This window comes from Tursiops truncatus, chromosome 1 (assembly GCF_011762595.2).
Source record: "Tursiops truncatus isolate mTurTru1 chromosome 1, mTurTru1.mat.Y, whole genome shotgun sequence".
Lineage (NCBI taxonomy): Eukaryota > Metazoa > Chordata > Mammalia > Artiodactyla > Delphinidae > Tursiops > Tursiops truncatus.
This window is the reverse complement of record NC_047034.1, coordinates 110,559,527-110,579,251: the sequence shown is the minus strand read 5'-3', so window position 1 is coordinate 110,579,251 and position 19,725 is coordinate 110,559,527. Positions and strand designations below refer to the sequence as shown.

The 19,725-nt window shown below is 34.7% G+C and overlaps 1 protein-coding gene across 1 annotated transcript in view; it reads right to left on the bottom strand.

Moving 5' to 3' along the window:
• TTLL7 (tubulin tyrosine ligase like 7) overlaps positions 1-19,725 on the bottom strand; it is a 155,084-nt gene that overhangs the window by 75,238 nt on the left and 60,121 nt on the right. Inside the window, exons 4-9 of the mRNA XM_033864301.2 lie at positions 17,571-17,692; positions 16,874-16,941; positions 14,573-14,731; positions 9,831-10,047; positions 5,205-5,369; positions 174-332 (exon numbers count right to left, since the gene is read on the bottom strand). Coding sequence (XP_033720192.1) covers positions 174-332; positions 5,205-5,369; positions 9,831-10,047; positions 14,573-14,731; positions 16,874-16,941; positions 17,571-17,692 — 890 coding nt within the window. The remainder of the gene's footprint in view (positions 1-173; positions 333-5,204; positions 5,370-9,830; positions 10,048-14,572; positions 14,732-16,873; positions 16,942-17,570; positions 17,693-19,725) is intronic.

Here is a 19,725-nt window from a genome sequence, read left to right as displayed (position 1 = left end):
GGTGGTGTGCTGAATTGGGCGATTGGGATTGACATGTATACACTGATGTGTATAAAATGGATGACTAATAAGAATCTGCTGTTTAAAAAAAATAAAATAAAATTCAAAAGAAAAAAGAAAAAAAAAAAAAAGAATAGAGATCAGTTCTCTTTCTTCTTAAAGAAATGCCTTACCTCCAGAAGCCATGGCTTTAGTTTTCTATCCAACAAAATATCAAATCCCAGGACTTCGAAGCAGACACTTTCACTTCCTGGAGGTTGACCAGGTCTGCACATTCGATATGCATGCAGGACATGAGGTTCTGCTACAATCAGAGTCTTTACCACCAATTCCTGTAAAGATTGTCATTTAAAAAAAAAGATGAAAAGCCTTATTTCTTTGTATCTCATTTACATACTTGGAAATCAGGCCTGGACTTACCAACTAGCATCCTGGCCAGGTTCACAAAGCTCTGTGGCATCTAACCCCTGCCACTGCTCTGACCTCATCTCACCCAACTCTCCCCCTGCCCACTGTACTCCAGCCATGCTCCTCTTCTCTAGGCCTCTCACACTAGCTGATCCCTCTTCCTGGAACACTCTTCCCCCAATATTCCCATGTCTGGCCCCTTGATACTCAGAGAGTCCGTCCCTGACCCCTGAGTCAAAAGTAGGCACCCATACATCATTCATTACTGTGTCACTACACAGCATAGGACAAGCTGATCTTTTTCTTTTTTTTGTTAAAACAGAGTCCTTGTCTGTATTATTTACAACCCCATTCCCAGTGCTTAACAATAGTGCCTGGCATTTAGTAAATGCTCAAGATCACCTGTGAACAAATAAAAATTTATGAATGCGGCTTGTATTTGTTAAATAAGTAAGGTAGGATCACATGCTTGCCTTCTCAGAAACCATACAGAAGGCAAGGTGATGGGAGGGAAGACAAGGAGAGTAAACTTCCAAGGAGAGAAAACTATTTCACAAACAACATTATAGAACCTCCACTTAGACAAAGCCTGAAAGGTCAAGAGGACAGAATCTAGGAGAGCTGGGTTTCTCTGTGCAGTGATGATTCTGTTGTTCATAAGGTTTATCTGAAATCAGAGTACTGCCAATTAACAAACTAGCTGTCAACATTTTCTGTGAGAACACATAATACTACTAGGGTGAGTTACTAATGCTAATAAAAGAAAAAGTTGGTTTACCGAAGTCTGAGAACAAGCTATGGATTGTGGAAAAGCTGTCTTGCTGGTTTTTGCTTAGAATATACTGTCTTTTTAACTCCCATTCTACAGGTACAGCCAATATAGCATGGCAGTTAAGAAAATGGCTCCAAAGTTGACTTTCTGGCTTTATCCCAGGCTTTGCTACTTGTTAGATGTGCATCCTCAGTCATGTTGCTTAAACTTTGTCTCATTTTTCTAAAATGTAAACTGGCAATAGCAATAATACCTGCTGCAAAAGACTGATGGAAGGACAAAATGAGACTCCATGTATAACTCTTAGCATAGTGCCTAGAACAGAGTAAACCATCAAGAGGGGTTAGCAACTTAACTACTGTAGTTATATTTATTCTATTATTCTTCTGGAATTCCACCTCATATATCTGGTCAGACACAAACATTCAGCTGCCTGGTGGGAGCAGTATTTATTATGAGAGAAAGAAATGGAAGATGAAGTTAACCTCGCTGTTACCAAGAATCCCAACCCAGAACGTATTTGGGGATATCAGAGATGCCACAAGAGGCTGTTCTTAGAAAATTCTATTCAAAATAACAAATGTGTGGTAGCACCACAGTATGTGAGGATAAAAAAGAAAAGTCCACATTATATAAATCTTGAGATATTACTGAAATCACCTGAGTAGGAAAAAGAAGTTAAAACCTTGACTAGTAAGTGTCTATGTGAAACAAGACAGGTGGGGAGATGGGGGGGGGGCAGAGTGAGGGGGAATGAATATTTAGACTCTGGATTACAAATCTGTGTTTTTACTACATAAAAACAGCACAATTTTAGGAATCCAGAGGCAAGATTGCAGGTATATGTGAAATCAGTAATGATACAACCAAATACAAATTCCACTAATCAAATCAAATTCCACTAATGCTTTTGAGAATTTCCAACATTGCTTTGAAAGATGATTTTGTAGATTTGTACCCGAAGTATATAAAAAGCATTCATTAAGGATGATCTTATGAGTGATTAAAGTCATTTTTAACCTCCATGGCCTGCTTTTCTGTTGATTTCTTATTTATTCTTGACCAGCACAAAAGCACATATATCTGTTCTTCATAGAAGGTATTGCTGAATGTTAGTTTTCATATGCAGACAGCTACTTTTTAGAGAAATTACCATCAATAAAGTAGTCACCGAAAAAAAGTTCTAAGTTAAATTCATGAAATTGGTAAACTATTAAGATAAAAATTTATTGCACAATTGCCTTCTTCATCTCCTCTTATTCTCTTTTTATACTATCCTATTGATTCACCTTCAACAGACATCTGTAAGTACATGCAATTCTTAACAAGAAAAAGTACTACTTATCTATTAAGGTCCATGACAAATTTCAATTCTTAAAAGAATTACATAAGTGCAGATAGTTTGACAAGATAATTGTAAGAAGGTACTTGGAAAAGTTAATGTTATTATTTATTAATTGGTTACTTATAGATTTATTAATGTACATTTTAACAAATGTAGGCAAGAATGATGCAAAATTTACCCATTTATAGAAATGATCATGCAGTGTATCAGAGCTTAATAGGCCGGCAATTGCTATGTTCAGGTAATATCTGAAAATTATATTTTAAGCTCTGAGGAGTTAATTTCCATACTCTTATTAGTATTAGTCTTAGTTGTATACCTTGTCCTAATTCAATTATGTGGGGAAAGTACCACTTAAAACCAATGTCTGTAAAGCTAATGATATCCATTTTTCTCTCTGACTGATTCTCTCCGTACATTCCTCACCAAGGCAACACAACAGATTGCACCTTTTCACAAAGACTTCCCTGAACAATCAAACTCATAAGAAGTGAAGAATCTGGTAAAGAAAAAGAATACCAGAGGGCATCTAAAACTTTCTTGGTCTCTCTGAGCTAGTCACCAAATGACCCATTCATTAAATCATCCAGGTATCACCAAGTAGATCTTCCATCATTGAGCTACTGTATCAAAATTGCAAATTTTACCACTTTGATGTTTCTGACCCACATGATAGTAAACTATCATTATTAGAATATTTTTTGGAATTTCCAAAAAACTGGCCTTGATAAAGTAAATAGATAAATAAACGGCATTGTTGGAATCAAATTTCTTGTTTGGATGTATCAATATTTAGTCTCTCGGGAAGACATAAAAGAAAGTTAACAAGTTGGTGAGAATCTGACCAAACCCAAATGACAAACTTTAAAATTTGATGGGACCCCTAAATTTTTAAGAATTTTGAATTTGTTGCCAACATTTATAAATCAGGAGACTTAGGGCATCTATTGACAAATTAGAGAATGAGGCACACTGGGCCCAAAATACCACATGGCACCAATAGGCTGGTGCTGAGTGATATCTATCCCCTTTAGACCGCTTATGCTCCTCAAATGACCACCGTTCTCAGCCTGCCCTATTTTCTTCTATCCAGACTACTTAACTCCTTTTTACTTGTCTGACACCTAAGTATCTTCCGGTTTACATTCTGTGAGACAGAAAATAAGATTTTTAAAAAGATTCAAACTAACAAAACACTAAGAAAAGGAATAAATATAATGATGCTGATTTTTTCTCTGATTTTCTCAAGAGAACCAAGTTCAACCAACAATGAACTTTCACATCCATTTTCCACGATATTTTTATTTAAATATATATTACTTGTCCCAGAAGTCAAATTGTATAGCCCTAATCATGTTAAGTATTTTCAACATACTCTTCTTAACTATGAATACCATTTTAATATTTCTGCTAGGATTAATAAAAGGGTCTGTTTCACCAAGGTTATCTTCTCATACATGTTTCCTTTTCTCTCTTTACCCTTACCATTTGGAATTTCATCTACTGCCATGGCTTTAATTATCCATTACACCTCATACATACACTTTTAACTGCCTGCTCAACTTTTCTACCTGAGAGAGCATTTCAAGTTTAACATATCGAAAGTAGAATTCATCATAGCCTCATGGACTTTTAAAAAACTGAGTTCAGGTGTCAATGCCTCCAGGAAGTCCTGCTATGCCCATCCACTCAAAGCTACTACATGTGGTCTTCCTCTACAACCCCACAGAAGCCAATGTATGCCTCTGTTTTTGTACTTGCTACATTGCATTTCATTAACAATTTATGTGCAAGTGTTTCCTACCAAACTCTTGAGTTTTTTGAGGCTTGGAGCTGTATCTTATAAATCCTCAAATTATCAGCCAGGGACAGGCTTATATTATGGGTTCAATAAATGTTTACTGAATAAATGAATAAATGAACTAGCAAATAAGTGAATAGAACTCTTTTCTCTCATCTACAAAACTAAGCTCTACATCTTCTCAAAATAAATTCCTTCCTATTCTATTTCAAATAAGACCACACCCATTCTCCTTATAATTATTCCTCAAAACTGCAGAAGAATATCTGAATACTTCTTCCCCCCTCCCCATTCTAAACATTCAGTTAATCTCAAGGTCTACTTCATTGTCACCTCTTTTATTGTGGTTCAATTCAGGCCATTCTTTTCCCTGAAACTACTCCCAAATGCCCTCCTCTACCTACTTCTGGTCTTCACTCTAACCCATCCTATACCCATTGTCAGATTTATCTTTCAAATGCATGCATGGTCTTTGGCCTTATTAATCTCCTCCCTTAAAAACTGAATGAATCCTTACTGCCTACCAAGTGAAGCCTTGATTTCCAGACCTAAAACTTGGCTCCACATATCTTTCCAGCCATCAAGTCTTCATGTATCTCCCACAAATACGATATGCACCAACCTGGGCCACTTTGAACTATTTTCATACCACCATGCCTTTACTCATGCTTTTGCCTCCGCTTAGCATTCCCTCTTTCCGATCCTAGCAGTAAAAGTACTACTTATCTATTAAGGTCCATGACAAATTTCACTTTCTTCATAAAAGCACACTTTATCTGCCCAATCTAATGTAATCCGTTTTTTATTTAAAATGGTTGATGATCCTTTCAATTAATATGAGGAAAGACAGTTAAAATTGTGAAATGGTATAATCTTACTGAAATATCACTCCAAAACTTAGCAACATCATGTTGATTTGCTTGTAGAAATTCTGTAAACCATCTGATGGAACGTTTGCTGCCTTTGTTTTCAGTTTCATCCCTTTCAAAATGCTCATTGTGCTTGTTCACAGAGTAGTTTGTCAGATGCATGTATAACTGGGTCTGTAACAAGTCAGAACCAAAGTTGTTATCACCTATGAGACTCTAGAGCCATGATGTTTCACAGAAAAGAAAGCATCCAAAGAGGAAAGCCAATTTTAAAGTTTAAAATATACATATTCATAATTTAATGATTATAAAGGTAATTTTCAAAATGCAATGGCACATTTTTCTAAAAAAGGTTGTGAAAGTAGTCACCTTCAAAGTTACTTTGTATATTATTGAAAAGATATCTACCATAGAAAGTATGAAAATAATAAGAATATATAGAGTAATTAAATGAAAATGTGAAACTACATATTGCTAAGCAAGAAAAATGCTGTAACTTTGAAGTCTGTTTTTCTTAGTTGGTTTGTTTTTAATGTTTTTCTAAAATTTTCATCCTAACTTGTTTTGGGAAAGGAATTTTCTGAGAGAGTATTCTATATCTTCTCAAACAAACATTTAAAAGTAAAAGCTCAAGTAAGTAGCAGAAACCTAGAGGTAGGATACCAACCTCAACCTCTGCCCTCCCATCCTGACTGGAAGATCACTGTAACTTGTTAACAAGACAGAGTGCACTCAGAGTCAGGAGACAGAAGCACCACACGATGCTGTACAAATGTCTAAATGATTAACAGCAAATTTATAGCGCTCCATACTCGAGTTCTTAGGTCTTAGTCTCTCTATATTCTTATGTTTGTTGACAGTGTTATCCTCAAATAAACTTGAAAAAGAATACAAAATTTAAAATTTCTCATAATTGTCAATTAATATACATTAATAGCTCTTTATCAATCTATCATAAACATTCATGAGGTCTGTAAATCCCACCCTCATGATCCTATTCCCAGAAACCACTTTAGATAGCAATGTTGCATCACAATGAATACATACTTTGAGCACATCATTACTATTCTGATTTGTTAATAACCAATGATATTTATATCATATTTTATTTTCACTGCAGTTACTTAAGTCTACAGTATTGAAATCTTTGAAGCAAATATGCAGAACTGATCATATGAGCTACATGTTGTTTATTAATCCATATGCCCACCAGTAATTAAGAATTTTTTTTGTATATTGAACAATATTTAAGGAGCACCCACCACTGGCAGGAATGTGTGCTGTGCACTGTGGACACAAAGATTAATAAGGCAGACATAGTCCCTACCTTCATGAAAATTATCACTTTAAGTGATATTTAAAAGAAAGAGCATAACCTCATACTTGTCTAATTTTAAGTGCTTGATTTAAAGAAAAAAGGAAATTAATCAAACTATAACATTTCTTAGTTTCCAAAATAGAAATTATTTTTGTTTGGAAAATAATTTTTTGAGGAGCTCTCCATTTGGCAGGAATTTCTTAAAATAAATACTAACAGCAGTAATAAAAACTCTAGCTATCCTAGTGGAAACGTGAATAAGAAATGGAACTTTGCATTTTTCTTAAAACATTATTTTTATATGTAGCATTGGAAATTCCACAATTTCACATCTACTTTGACAAAAATCCCCTTCGAAACAGTTCACTGTCAGTTGGACATTTGCCATAAGGAGAAGTAATGGCAGCTCTGAATCAAATAGCAACCTGCAATGCATAAAAAGTATATAACTATTCTCTATCCTATTTTATAGTGCATAGGCTCAAAATAATGAATTGGAATATACAGAACCTTTCAAGGATTGACTGACTGCTACACGGGGTGGCCAAAAAATTTATGTTTATTATATTTCAATTTCTGAAATTCTCTCATGATTTCCTTACATGTAGCTTATCAATATACAGCTCATGACAAAATGCACGCTATTTTAAAAATTGGAAATACGAAGAAGGAAAAAAATATGAAGCAGTCTGCTGTCCAAAAACAACCAATGGGAGCATTTTGGTTTATTTTTTCCACCTTTTTTCTTAAACTTATCTTTTAAATAAGAGTGATCTCACTTTAGATAAAGTTTTGCACTTCACTTCTTAAATTTTTAGTATCTTCATGTAGGAACTCAACCGTGAAATTTTAGAGATATATGAGGAACACTGATGTTTATACAGGAGAACATCATTTTTCATATATGTGAAAACCAAAGCCAGGAGATTATGTGACTCAAGAGCACTTGGCAAAGCGAAACCTAGAGGCCACATTTCCTGACTCCCAATCTTTCAATATGATTTCCTAACCCAGTGTACTTAAGCAAATCACATACATCCAACTTAAGAAATTAGAATAAATCACTTTATCACCTAAATGAGCTTTCAAGTCTTACCCTTTCCTATCTCTTCCTTTACTCTTTCCTCTCAAAACATGACTATCTGCTTTACATATATGTAATCCAGTCTTACCCACTCCAACTATTTTAATTATAATCTATAAACTGATAAGCCCCAAATTACGCCTGTAGCTCAGTTCTCTCATCTGAGCTTTAGACCTATACTGTATATCCAAATGCCAATAGTATAGATCCATTTGGAAGTCACACAGGCATCTCAAATCAAACACATCAGCTTTCTGCAAAACTTTAAAAGCTCCTATACTCCCTATCACAGTGAATGTCACCATCCACCCAACTGCTGTGCCAAAACTCTTTTGAGTTTTATCCTTAATTTCTCTCTCTCTTTCCCTTATTCTACAAATCAACTTGTTGGTATATCAGTGTTACCCATGGTATCGTAAATATATCTGAAATCTGTGTTCTTATTCGTAGTCCTGCCCTACTATCACTTCAAATTAAGTCATCTTGTCTCTCACATGTGGTTAGACTAGAATACAGCTTCTTGTCTCCCTTACTCTAGTTTCCCCTATCCATCTACAGCCCCATCTCACATTCCCCACACCATAGACCAGGTGACCTTTTTAAGACAACAATCTCATTCCTTCTTTCCCTTGTTTAAAATCTTTCAATGCTTCCCTTCTTCTTAGGTTAAGTTCCAAAATCCTAGCCATGATCTACCAAGATCTGGCCTCTGGGACTCTCCATCCTGATGTCTTAGTCTGTACTTTAGCCATATTGAACGTGTGTGCTCTCTCCAGACGTATCACTCTCCCTCCTACCTCTGGGCCATTCTTCTACCTGGAGTCTTAACCCAACCCACCCCACCTCTAACTTAGCTAACCCCTCACTCTTCAGATTTCACTTTACAAACTCCCTCTCTAACTGTATCTCCAACTGAGTTAGATGTTCCTGCTATGCACTGCCATAGCATTCTCAGTTTCTTAAACCATTACACTTACCACTGGGTATTATAAATGCTTATTTTATTTTCTGCCTCCCCACTAGATTGTTGCTTTTGTGAGATCAAGTACTGTATCTGTCTTGGTCACCGTTTTTCCCAAACCAGCACAATGTCTAGAATGCAGTAGAGTTCAAACATTTCTTGGAGCTTGGATGTATCCACACCTTATGAGCTTTGAAGAGATGATTCTTTCTTTTATCTTCCTTCCCTGTAAAAACTTTGACAGTTCCCTTATTCTTCCTTTGCCAGGTTTACAACATTTTTTAGTTAATTGAACGTAGCAACATTTATGATTAGTCATTTAATTTTGGAAAATGACCACTCAATGTAGTCATTTATGTGCATAATATTATAGAACAATACCCAGGCCTTTGACAAAAATGGGAAACGATCCTTAATTAGGTATATTTTTTTACTGTAATTAGTAGATCCAAAAATAGAGGTAGAGGTTAACTAAACTTTGAAGTATGGATAATAAAGTACGGTTTGTCTCTCATAAACTATAAATTACATTTATGACTTTCATGATAAATTATGATAATAAATTACAGTTTGACCTTCATAAACTACAGTTATGACTTTCATCAATATGTTATGGTTACACAAAGATAATCTTAATGGAAAAATACTTACAAAAATCTCCACTTAACAGAATTAAAAACGTACTATGAAACTGCCAATTTATGTCTCTACTTCACAATTGATCAACATAAATTTAAAATCTTCTCTTTTGTTCCAACAAAAAATAACTCTACTTTCTGATAACTTTTGCTTTCTCTGTTTCATATACTTTCTCCCACATTCTACATGTTTAAACCATACCTTTCATACAAAGACTGCTCAAATACCACCTCTCCCATGAGAAGCTGAACAAAACCTATTCCTACACTCAATTCTATAACACTTTATCTGTATTTCTCAATGGCATATTATTTTAATTTGTATTTCAGTATCAATCATTTCTATCCAGTACCACTACACACACATATATACTTCGAAATCCATCCTCATGCTCACAGCACCCAGATGGGGTGTATTTTCCTAATTAGCCTACCTGGAGAAGCAGGCACTTTTTTTTCTAATTTCCACAAAGCTGTCTTAAATTAGAGGCAGTCTTATTTATGTATATAATTCTTCTAGACTATAAAAGCCTGAGAGGAGGAACTTTGTTCATTTAACATTTATACACAATAGGTGTTTTAAAAAATAGATGTTGAATAAATTAATAAAATCATAGTGTCTGGTATCACTTACCAAATTGGTCTCATTAGGTGGAATGTACTTCTCTGTTCCCATTCGCACAAGTCCATCGTGGTAGAGAAATATTTTTAGTGGATCACACGATGTTACCAGAATATAAATTCGTAAATCAAACTTGTAACCTTCCATTAGGAAAGGCTTTTCAATGTATTCTTGAACAATCAAATGATCCTGAGATGGAAGTTTGTCACCATTTCTTATCAAAGAAATCCTAAATTTAAAGAAAAGGTTAAAAGAATAATTTGTTATGGAGTCAGGATTTTAACAAAGTTATAGGTAATACTCAAGAGGAAAGTGGTCCCATCACACACACACAAAAAAAATACAGCATAAAAATACTGTCAGGGGCTTCCCTGGTGGCGCAGTGGTTGAGAGTCCACCTGCCGAATCGGGGGACACAGGTTCGGGCCCCGGTCTGGGAAGATCCCACATGCCGCAGAGCGGCTGGGCCTGTGAGCCATGGCCACTGAGCCTGCGCGTCCGGAGCCTGTGCTCTGCAACGGGAGAGGCTACAACAGTGAGAGGCCCACGTACCGCAAAAAAAAAAAAAAAAAAAAAATACTGTCAGAAGCAACTTTTTTAGAACCATGGATACTAACCAAGGAACATGTAATAAAAAACAAACAACAAAAAAAAAACCCAGCTGAATCTGTGTAAAAGAGATTCCTAGCATTTTAATTTACTCTGGTACCACCCCCAACCCCCAGCTCAGCAGTGGCCTTGAGCAATAACCTGTGTTCCCAGTACAGGTACTGGTTCTAGAGGCAGTAGAACAGACCTATTCTTGTGGTTGTTTTGTTTGTTTGTTTGTTTGTCTATTTGTTTAATTCAGTTCTGTGGTTCCCTGGACAATCTCAAAGGTTTTCTTTTATCTTGTCTAACTGCAAACTCTCCCAGTGCTGAGGCAGCCACTTGCCGGGGGCGGGGGGGGGGGGGGGGGGGTCGGCAGAGACAATATTGAAAACATTTAAAGACAAATGTAGTAGTCCCTGCAACAAATAGCAGTTGGGAAAACCATCAGACTAACTGCAAAGATTGGGGGGAAAGACAGGAATGACAATCTTTGGGGAATAAGGACTTTGAAAAGCTCTCATATATTTCTGGGATTCTAGAAGACTACATGAATGCCCAGGGCTAAGTGCATGCTCAGGAAAGATCTGAGATGGCCCTAAGCTCTTACCTCCAGCTAACCATCAAGTAGGAGGTGAAGGCTAAGGCAGAGTTATAAACTACCTAGCTAAGTGTTGAAGGCATGTTCTAACACACACACACACACACACACACCATCTGCAAGGATTGGGGGATATATATGTATATCTATACCTATATCCATATACACACACACACATATATATATGTGTGTGTGTGTATATGGATATAGGTATAGATACAGATATTTGGTTCCCAGTGTTTAAGGAAATTTCTGTTCAATTACTAATGGATTGGACAATTACACTGACCACTGATCTAACAGAACAGGAACTTCAGAGGTCACACACAATTAAAAAATACAAACTTTACAAAATTATTTCAGAAAGGTCACTAAACAAATAAACATCAACTAGAACAAATGGTAACAAAAAACCCTGTAGAGGAGGGAGAATCTAATTGTCAGAGTTGCTACATTACAATACACAAAATGTCCAATTTTCAACAAAATATCATGAGTCATTCAAAAAAAAAAAAGTATAACCCATACACAAAAAAAATTCTCAATTAGTAGAAACTATACCTGAGGAAACCCAGACATTTGGCTTACTAGACAATAAATTATTTAAATCAACTATTTTAAATTTGTTCAAAGAGCTAAAAGAAATCATGTACAAAGAACTGAAGGAAACCATGGGAATAATATCTCACCAATGCAGAATATCAGTAGAGATAGAAATTACTTTTAAAGGTGGCGGGGTAGGTGGGGGTAACCAAACAAAAATTCTGAAGTTGAAAAGTACAATAACTGAAACAAAAATACATTAGAGGGGCTAAACAGAAGATGTGGGAAGGCAGGGAAAGACTCAGTAAACCTGAAGATAAATCAATTGAGATTAGTCTGAGGAACAGAAAGGAAAAAGAATGAAGAAAAATGAACAGAGCTTAAGAGTCCTGCAAGACAACATCAATAATATCAACACACTAATAATGGGTGTCTCAAAAGAAGAAAAGAGAGAGGGGCAAAAAGACTCTTTGAAGAATTAATGGCTGAGAATCTCCCAATCTGATGAAAAATATTAACCTACAAATCAAGAAGCCTAATAAATTTCAAGTAAGATAAACTCAAAGAGAGCCACACTAAGACATGTTCTAATCAAACTGTCAAAAGCCTAGAGAAAGAGAAAAAAAGTAGCAAGACAGGCCACTCATCCCACCCAAGGGATCCTCATTAAGATAAAGAGCTAATTTCTCATCAGAAACAATGGAGGGCAGAACACAGTAAGATGACATATTCAAAGTGCTGATAAAAAAAAAAAAACTGTTAACCAAGAAATCTATACCTGACAAAATATTCAAAATTGAAAGAGAAATTAAGACATTACCAGATAAACAAAAACTGAGAGATTTTGTTGCTATTATACCTGGCCTATAAGAAATGCTAAAGACAATCCTTCAGGCTGAAGCAAAGGGACACTAGGCAGTAATTCAAATCTACACAAAGAAATAAAGAGCACCTGTAAAGATTACTACATAGGTAAAAATAAAAGTCACTACTAGTGTAGTTTAGGTTTGTAACTGCTTATTTTTCCTGTATTATTTAAAACACAACTGCATAAAACAATTATTATAAATCTATTTTGATGGGTACACAATACATACAGGTGTAATTTGTGACAAAAACATCATAAAGGGGGCAGAGGCAAATAGAAGCAAGTTTTGTTGTTGTTGTTGTTGTTTTTACTGTTAAAAGTAATGATATTAATCCAAACTAGGTTGTTATAAATGGAGATGCTAATTGTAACCCCAAAGCAACCATTTAAAAAATAACTGAAAAAATATATAGTAAAATAAATGACAATGAAATTAAAATGGTACACTAGAAAATACCCATGTAATACACAAGAGGGCAGAAATGGAGAAATTGAGGTATGAAAACTATATAAGACATAAAGAAAACAAATAGCAAAATGCCAAAAGTAAATCTTTCCTTATCAATAATTACATAATAAATAAGAATGGATTAACTCTCCAGTTGAAAGACAAGATTTGGCAGAATGTATAAAAAATATGGCCCAACTACATGCTGTCAACAAGAGCCACACTTTATATTCAAAGACTTAAATAGGCTGAAAGTGAACAAATGGAAAAGATATTCCATGCAAACAGTAACCAAGAGAGAACTGAAGTGGCTATACTAGTATCAGACAAAATAGACTTTAAGACAAAAAGTACTGCAACAGACGAAGAAGAACAGTAATATAATAATTTTTAAAAGTCAATGCATCAAGAAGATATAATAATTATAAACATATGCACCTCACAACAGAGCTCCAAAATATATGAAGCAAAAACTGATAGAATTGAAGGCACAGATAGACGGTTCAACAATAGCAGCTGAAGTGTTCAATGCCCCCCACTCTCAATAATGAACAGGACAATTAAACAGAAAACCAGCAAGGAAATAGATATATTCTACAGATGAGACAGGTGTACTTTACCTATGTACTTCTGCATTGCATGAGATAAACCATGGCAGCACAGTATGTATAGTATACTTTTTCAGCTATTTTATTACTGTAGTCAATTCATATTATTAACTATTATACTAACATTAAATATATATAAAAATGAATTTTTAACATAATTTTTAACATTAAAATTGAGAAAATGTGAACTTCAATTATCTTCCCCAAAATGTTTACCTTGATACTAACATATAGTGAACCAAATTTACATTAAACAATTAATATACAATTTCCACTAACACTACATGTCATTTGTCTTTTAAGTCACTAAACCACAGTTTAAAATAATGTCTGATTAAATTATTAAATTATGATTAAAAGTTAAAAGGAAATGTGTTGAACAGTAATTTACCTGGCAGCTATATTTCCAAATATCTTTTTTCCCCACAGCACTCTAAATCAAAGATAAAAATTACTTGTGTTTTTATTAAAAGTAGCTTCAGCCACATTTTCTTTGAAAAAGTAAACAGCAGAAAACTAACATAAGAAAGCAAAAGTAAACAGGAATATTAAGTTGTATAATCTATCCCCAGCTAACAGGTCTAGTTCTCAGCACTTTAACTTAAAATGTGTTCTACTCATCTTCAATCCAATTACCATGGCTACATAAAGGAAAAAATCATTTGTAAAGCAAAGAAAATAGATATTTTGTGCTTAAGATTTTTTTTTTAAGATGAAAACAGTAACACCCTTTCCATTTCATTCACCAACTCAATTTAGCTCTATTGTATCAACTGATTTTCCTCTCCAAGCTTACTCTAAAATTATGATGAATGCAAATTTTATGTTTAAGAAAAAAATTAGAAAATATTTACTTTCTCTATTTTGTAGTCTCCTATCAAAGTCTCACAACCTGTTGATTAAATTTTTAGATTGAATTATTGAAGTCTCCAGGACAGGGTAAAAGGGCTCATTAAATATTTAGTTCCAAAAAAGCAAAAGTTAGAAAGCTATTTTATTTTTTTTTCATATTAGTACTCAACCATGAGCAAATGGTCACACTTATTCTTTCCCCCAATTTTTTAAAATTTTTATGTATTCCATATGAAAAATACCTACCCATGACCCATTGCACCATTAGCTGGTTTTACTATAAAAGTCTTCTGCTTTCTTTTTTTCTTTAATTCTTTCATATAATTCTGAAATTGTGTATATTCAGCAGGGAAGATCCATGTTCGAGGAACAAAGGTATAATCCAGAGGCCGGGACTTGATCATTCTGTAAGTTAGAGATAATATGAAAAGTAATTTCTATTCAAACTTATCTAAACTTTCTTTCTCTGTGCTACTGACATTTACTACAAGGATTTAAATTCCCTCCATTTCTTCATTTATTGATCAATTCATTAATTTTTTAAAATGCCTATTAATCACCTACTATATGTTAGGCACTATTCTAGATACTAGGGATACATTAGTGGAAAAAATAGACAAGAATTTCTGCCCCATGTATTAATTTACATATTAGTAGATCAAACATTTGAGTATATACTACGTGTTGGGCACTGAGGATTAACATGGTCTCTGTTCTAAGGAATTTATATATAGGCTATTAGTTAAATACAGTGTGATAGGTGCAATAAAGCTACATAAGGCAAGGTAACATGTGGAAGGCGGCATTAACTCTGCCTCTGGGATGCGGGTGGTTAGTACGGTTCACAGCCAGGTGCCATTCATATTGCTTCTTAAAAGATGATTTGGAGTTTGCTGGGTCATCCATAGGGAAAAATTTTAGATTGCCTTTTACCCCGGTGTTTTCTGGAGTTTTACTACTTTTGTGAGAAAACCATTGAAACCTCTGAGTCAGGTTTTGTTTACATCAACTACATCTACCTATACATGTAGTTTTATGGCTACAATGTATGGCCTGACATTTTTGTATTTGCTATAAATCAGGCTGCCTATTTGGTACATAACTTAGGGATACTGATACAATACTAGGTATAAAATGTTTGCTTTTGATTAATCCAAATGCTAATTATTTGGTACATACTGATTCCCAATAACAATTTTAAAATCCTTAGAAATATTTTAAAATATTACCTATTTAAGAAAATCTGATTGTTTCAAAAAGTCTTCTTTATAAATGTATGCAAGTCTTTTATAGATGAGTAGTTACTGTTTCCAAACAAGATCAGTTAAAACTAAAATGGGACCATAGTATATAATATGCACAGAAGCAGGGCCTATACTGTAAGACTAGGGTGTGGAATATATAAGCTACCTGGCTTCCACAAAAACTGGAAGGTCATACAGTTACATATTTCAAGTGCTCTTTCAAGAGAACCTGATAAAAAAAGTTACGTTTCCTCTATGAGAAGGAAAATAATCACCAACTACATCTGTCAAATCCAAAATAAGCCAACCAGGTAAATAATCTCAGTACCAAATAGGCTAACACTGATTGCTTTGAAACACACACACACATACACACACACACACACACACACACACACATCTAAAGGAAGCACAGTAACAGTGCTAATGTACTTGTTTTTATTTCCAACACCTTTGCATGTATTTATTATATTTTAACAATAATGTGAAATTAGATCAAGTTAAAGCTTTAATAGAACAATACATTTTAAAACTAACCATGAGGTGTTTATGAATGATACCATTCTTTGTTATATTTAGAAAAAAATCCAAGCATACAATTTATCAACTTTCTTAAAATAAAAAAAAATCTAATCAACAGAAATATAAGCTGCACAAAAATTCCGCAGTATATTCAGTATAACACTTTACCTGTTAACAGTTTTTCCCATGAAAGCAGATTATTACTCTAAATAATGGTCTCTGAGATAAATATGTGTGCATGTATCCCCAGGTAGGAACATATACATGTGTGTATGCGTATATGTGTGCACACAGGCACCTATTACAGTGCCTGGCTCATATTAGATGCTCAATAACCAGTATTCTGAACACATACATACCCACAGGCGGGATATAATGCAACAAATTAGTTCCTGCAAGGTTTAACTGAAAATAATTAAGTATATATTGAATGCCATGTACAGAAAACTTTTTACATTTAAAAGAAAAACTTATGCTGCTAGAGAGACAGCAAGTTGCAGTGAAAAGAACCTTGAAATTCTGGAGACCAGGTTTCTACTCCAGCTCTGCTGTTAGCTATTTGACTTTGTGCAAGATATTCATGTCTCTGACCCTCAATTACCTCCTCTGCAAAGTCAAAGAATAGAACCAGGAAAATTTTAAAACACTCCTAGCTCTAAAATTCTATCTCTTCCAACAAAATATCATTTCAAATCAATATAAATTTGTGAAAGATAGCACTATGACATTCAAAATGTAATTTTTGAACAGGTCTTCTCTACTACAAGAAAATGAAGATTACTTGGTCATATTTCTTGCTAGGAAATCCTTCCTACAGATCTCCCCCATTCCTGGGAAATGGTTGATCCTCTGGAAAATAAAAAGGTCAACATTAATATTTTCATTAACTTAATGAATATATTCATTTATACTATAATAAAGTTACATTCATTCTTTGAGTTTAATTTTTTTTAGTAGAAAACAAAAAACCTGATGAAAATGGACTAATTTGTTGCCTACAGTCAATTTTGTATAACCCTCTACACTAACAGGAAGAACTATTCAAAATCTCAATTGTCTAAAATTCCATGTATTTGGCTTTTTTATTTTTTAATATGTTTGTATTACATTCCAGACATAAAATAATGAAGCCAAATTACACATAGCTGACATTACAAGGGATATCTGTGTTCAGATCTCTTTATGCAATCTACTCCACATTGTTCATCTTTAAGCATAATGCAAAGCACCAGCGTAGGAAGAGTTTTCCTCTATCAATTCTTCCTTAAAGATGGAAAGAGGTTAAAAGTTAAATTTGAGAGGATGCAGTCTTCAGGCAAAGAGTCAGTATAACTGGACAGCAACAAAACAGGCTATTCAGGTAAATTAGAACTGAAATTTAATATGTCAACTTATTAAGAGCCTTATCTAAAGAAAATTATAATGGAATTCATATATCTTTCCTACTGACCAAAAATTGGTCATGATTAATTTCCCACCTGGTAATTTCGCAGCTCTGCAATCTTCTCCTGCTGAACAGCTGAATCACACCATATAAGGTTACTTGTTTCATCCTCATCTGGCGTTTTCATAAATCCCATTTCATCTATTACTAAACGAACTGCAAGTAAACAGTTAAGTTAAACCAAAATTAAAATACTTCTGAAATACATTCATTATGAAAATATTTTTTGATATATATCAATTTTAGCTCACAGTATTTCACTTGTAAAATTTCCTTTAGTTATAGCATAACCTTATCTTTAGCTACAACAATTTAATGCCAAATTATACTCAATAGCAACAGAGAACTGTTTTTAAGTGGCACCCAAAATCCTTAGTTTCAATTTTCTGAGATTTAACAGGTACAAACACTATTAAAGAGTTTAGTGATTATTCATAGCATAGTGAAAATACACACACAGCTGACAACACCTCTACTCAGGAAAATGTACTTATGGCTTTTTCATGACCTTGGGTTAGGTACAAAAAGGAAAAGATAAAAATAGCCCCGATCATTAGACCTATTCTATATTTTCCACCTCCCTAGTTCAAATTATTTTTAGCAGTTAAAACCAAGTCAGCTATATTGACACAGGATACAAAATAATGAAGCAGAATTACAGTAGAGATTTGGAAACTCTGGCCCTCCTATCTGCTCCCAACCCTCTAATCCTATGGAAAAAATTTATGCTCAGAGAAAATCTTGTTTTTTAGATTTCACAATCAACACATTGATATCACAATTACACAATTAACATATTGACATTTTTCTTCCAATGAAGTTCAAATTTAGAATAAAGATCAGCAAATACTTAGGATAAATGTAGGTTCCAACAGAATTTGGAGTCTTAATAGAATGGCGTAACAAATTAGCAGCACTTCGATGTTTATTTTTAAACATTTTCTTTTTACTGCCCTATATATGGGGAGATACGGTAAAAAGGGATTAATTGTCTGAATGTACTTGGCTCAAGTATGCAACTGATGACCAGACACCTGCTGGTCAAGTCCTAGGGACTCTTGATTTCTTTTTGGCTGAGGAGAAAGAATGGGCTTTTTATGCAATAATGCCTAGAACACAGGCATAATAAAAGAAGAGGACAGTGACTGGAGACGGATGAGGTCAGGGAAGGGATTGTTGAGGTGAAGTTGCTTTTATCCATGAGAAGCTTGATAAAACGTGGGATTGTTCTGAAGACCTACGTGACAACATACAGTACAAGAATTTGGGGAAAGGGCTGTTCCTCTCTCTGCTGCAGACCACCATGCAGTGCTGGCGTCCTGAGGGCCCAAGAGCTTCTGTGTCATCTAGAGCTCGTGGGGAGGGCAAGGACCGTAGTGACACAGCCTAGGAGAGTTCTTTCACTGGTTCACAAGCAGAAAACAATGACAAGGCCAGAACCGCAGCTCAGGGGCAGACCCATTTCTGAGTGCATGGAAGTCATTGCCCTGGGCCTCTCAAATAACTGGGAAACCCCTGAGGAGAGAGATGGAACTGGTGGCAGTTATGGACGGAGGGAGTATAATGAGCTACTAAAATGTGGGTATTAATGTACACATGAGCTGGTGAGGCTGGGAACATTCAGGGTACATAATGGTGGAAAAGATCCATTCTTTTTTTAGATTCTCAAAGTCAAATTTGTAAGGTCGGTCATATATAAATCTCTCTTATTATGAAATTCAAAGCTTGGAGAGCTGACAAAGTTGAACTTCAAAGAAAAATACAATGTAGGGTATTAAACTGTCACTATTTTTTTCAGCTAAGCTATTTAATCATATTTTTGTTTGAATTGAAGTTTTAGAAATCAATTGGCATCTTTTTAAGTATACCATCCTCCATTGCATAGAAAAGAACTTCCTTTAACATGTCAGTTTCAAATAGAAGGCTGTTGGCAGCCAAAGCCTAAATCCGTGCTTTTAAATGTTGGTCTTTTAGGAGCTCTCTGTACAAAAAGAAGTGAAGTAATTGCCTCAATATTGAATTTCTACCAAACCAAACTCCCCACTGATAAAATAGAGATAACCACACCAACCATTTTTCTCACATTTCCCCTTGCATAATTAAGTACCCCCTTCTCCAATCTGTCTTGTCCCCATTTAATGAAAATTACCAAAAATACATTCCTCACAAATTTGTCCTACTTTTTTCTT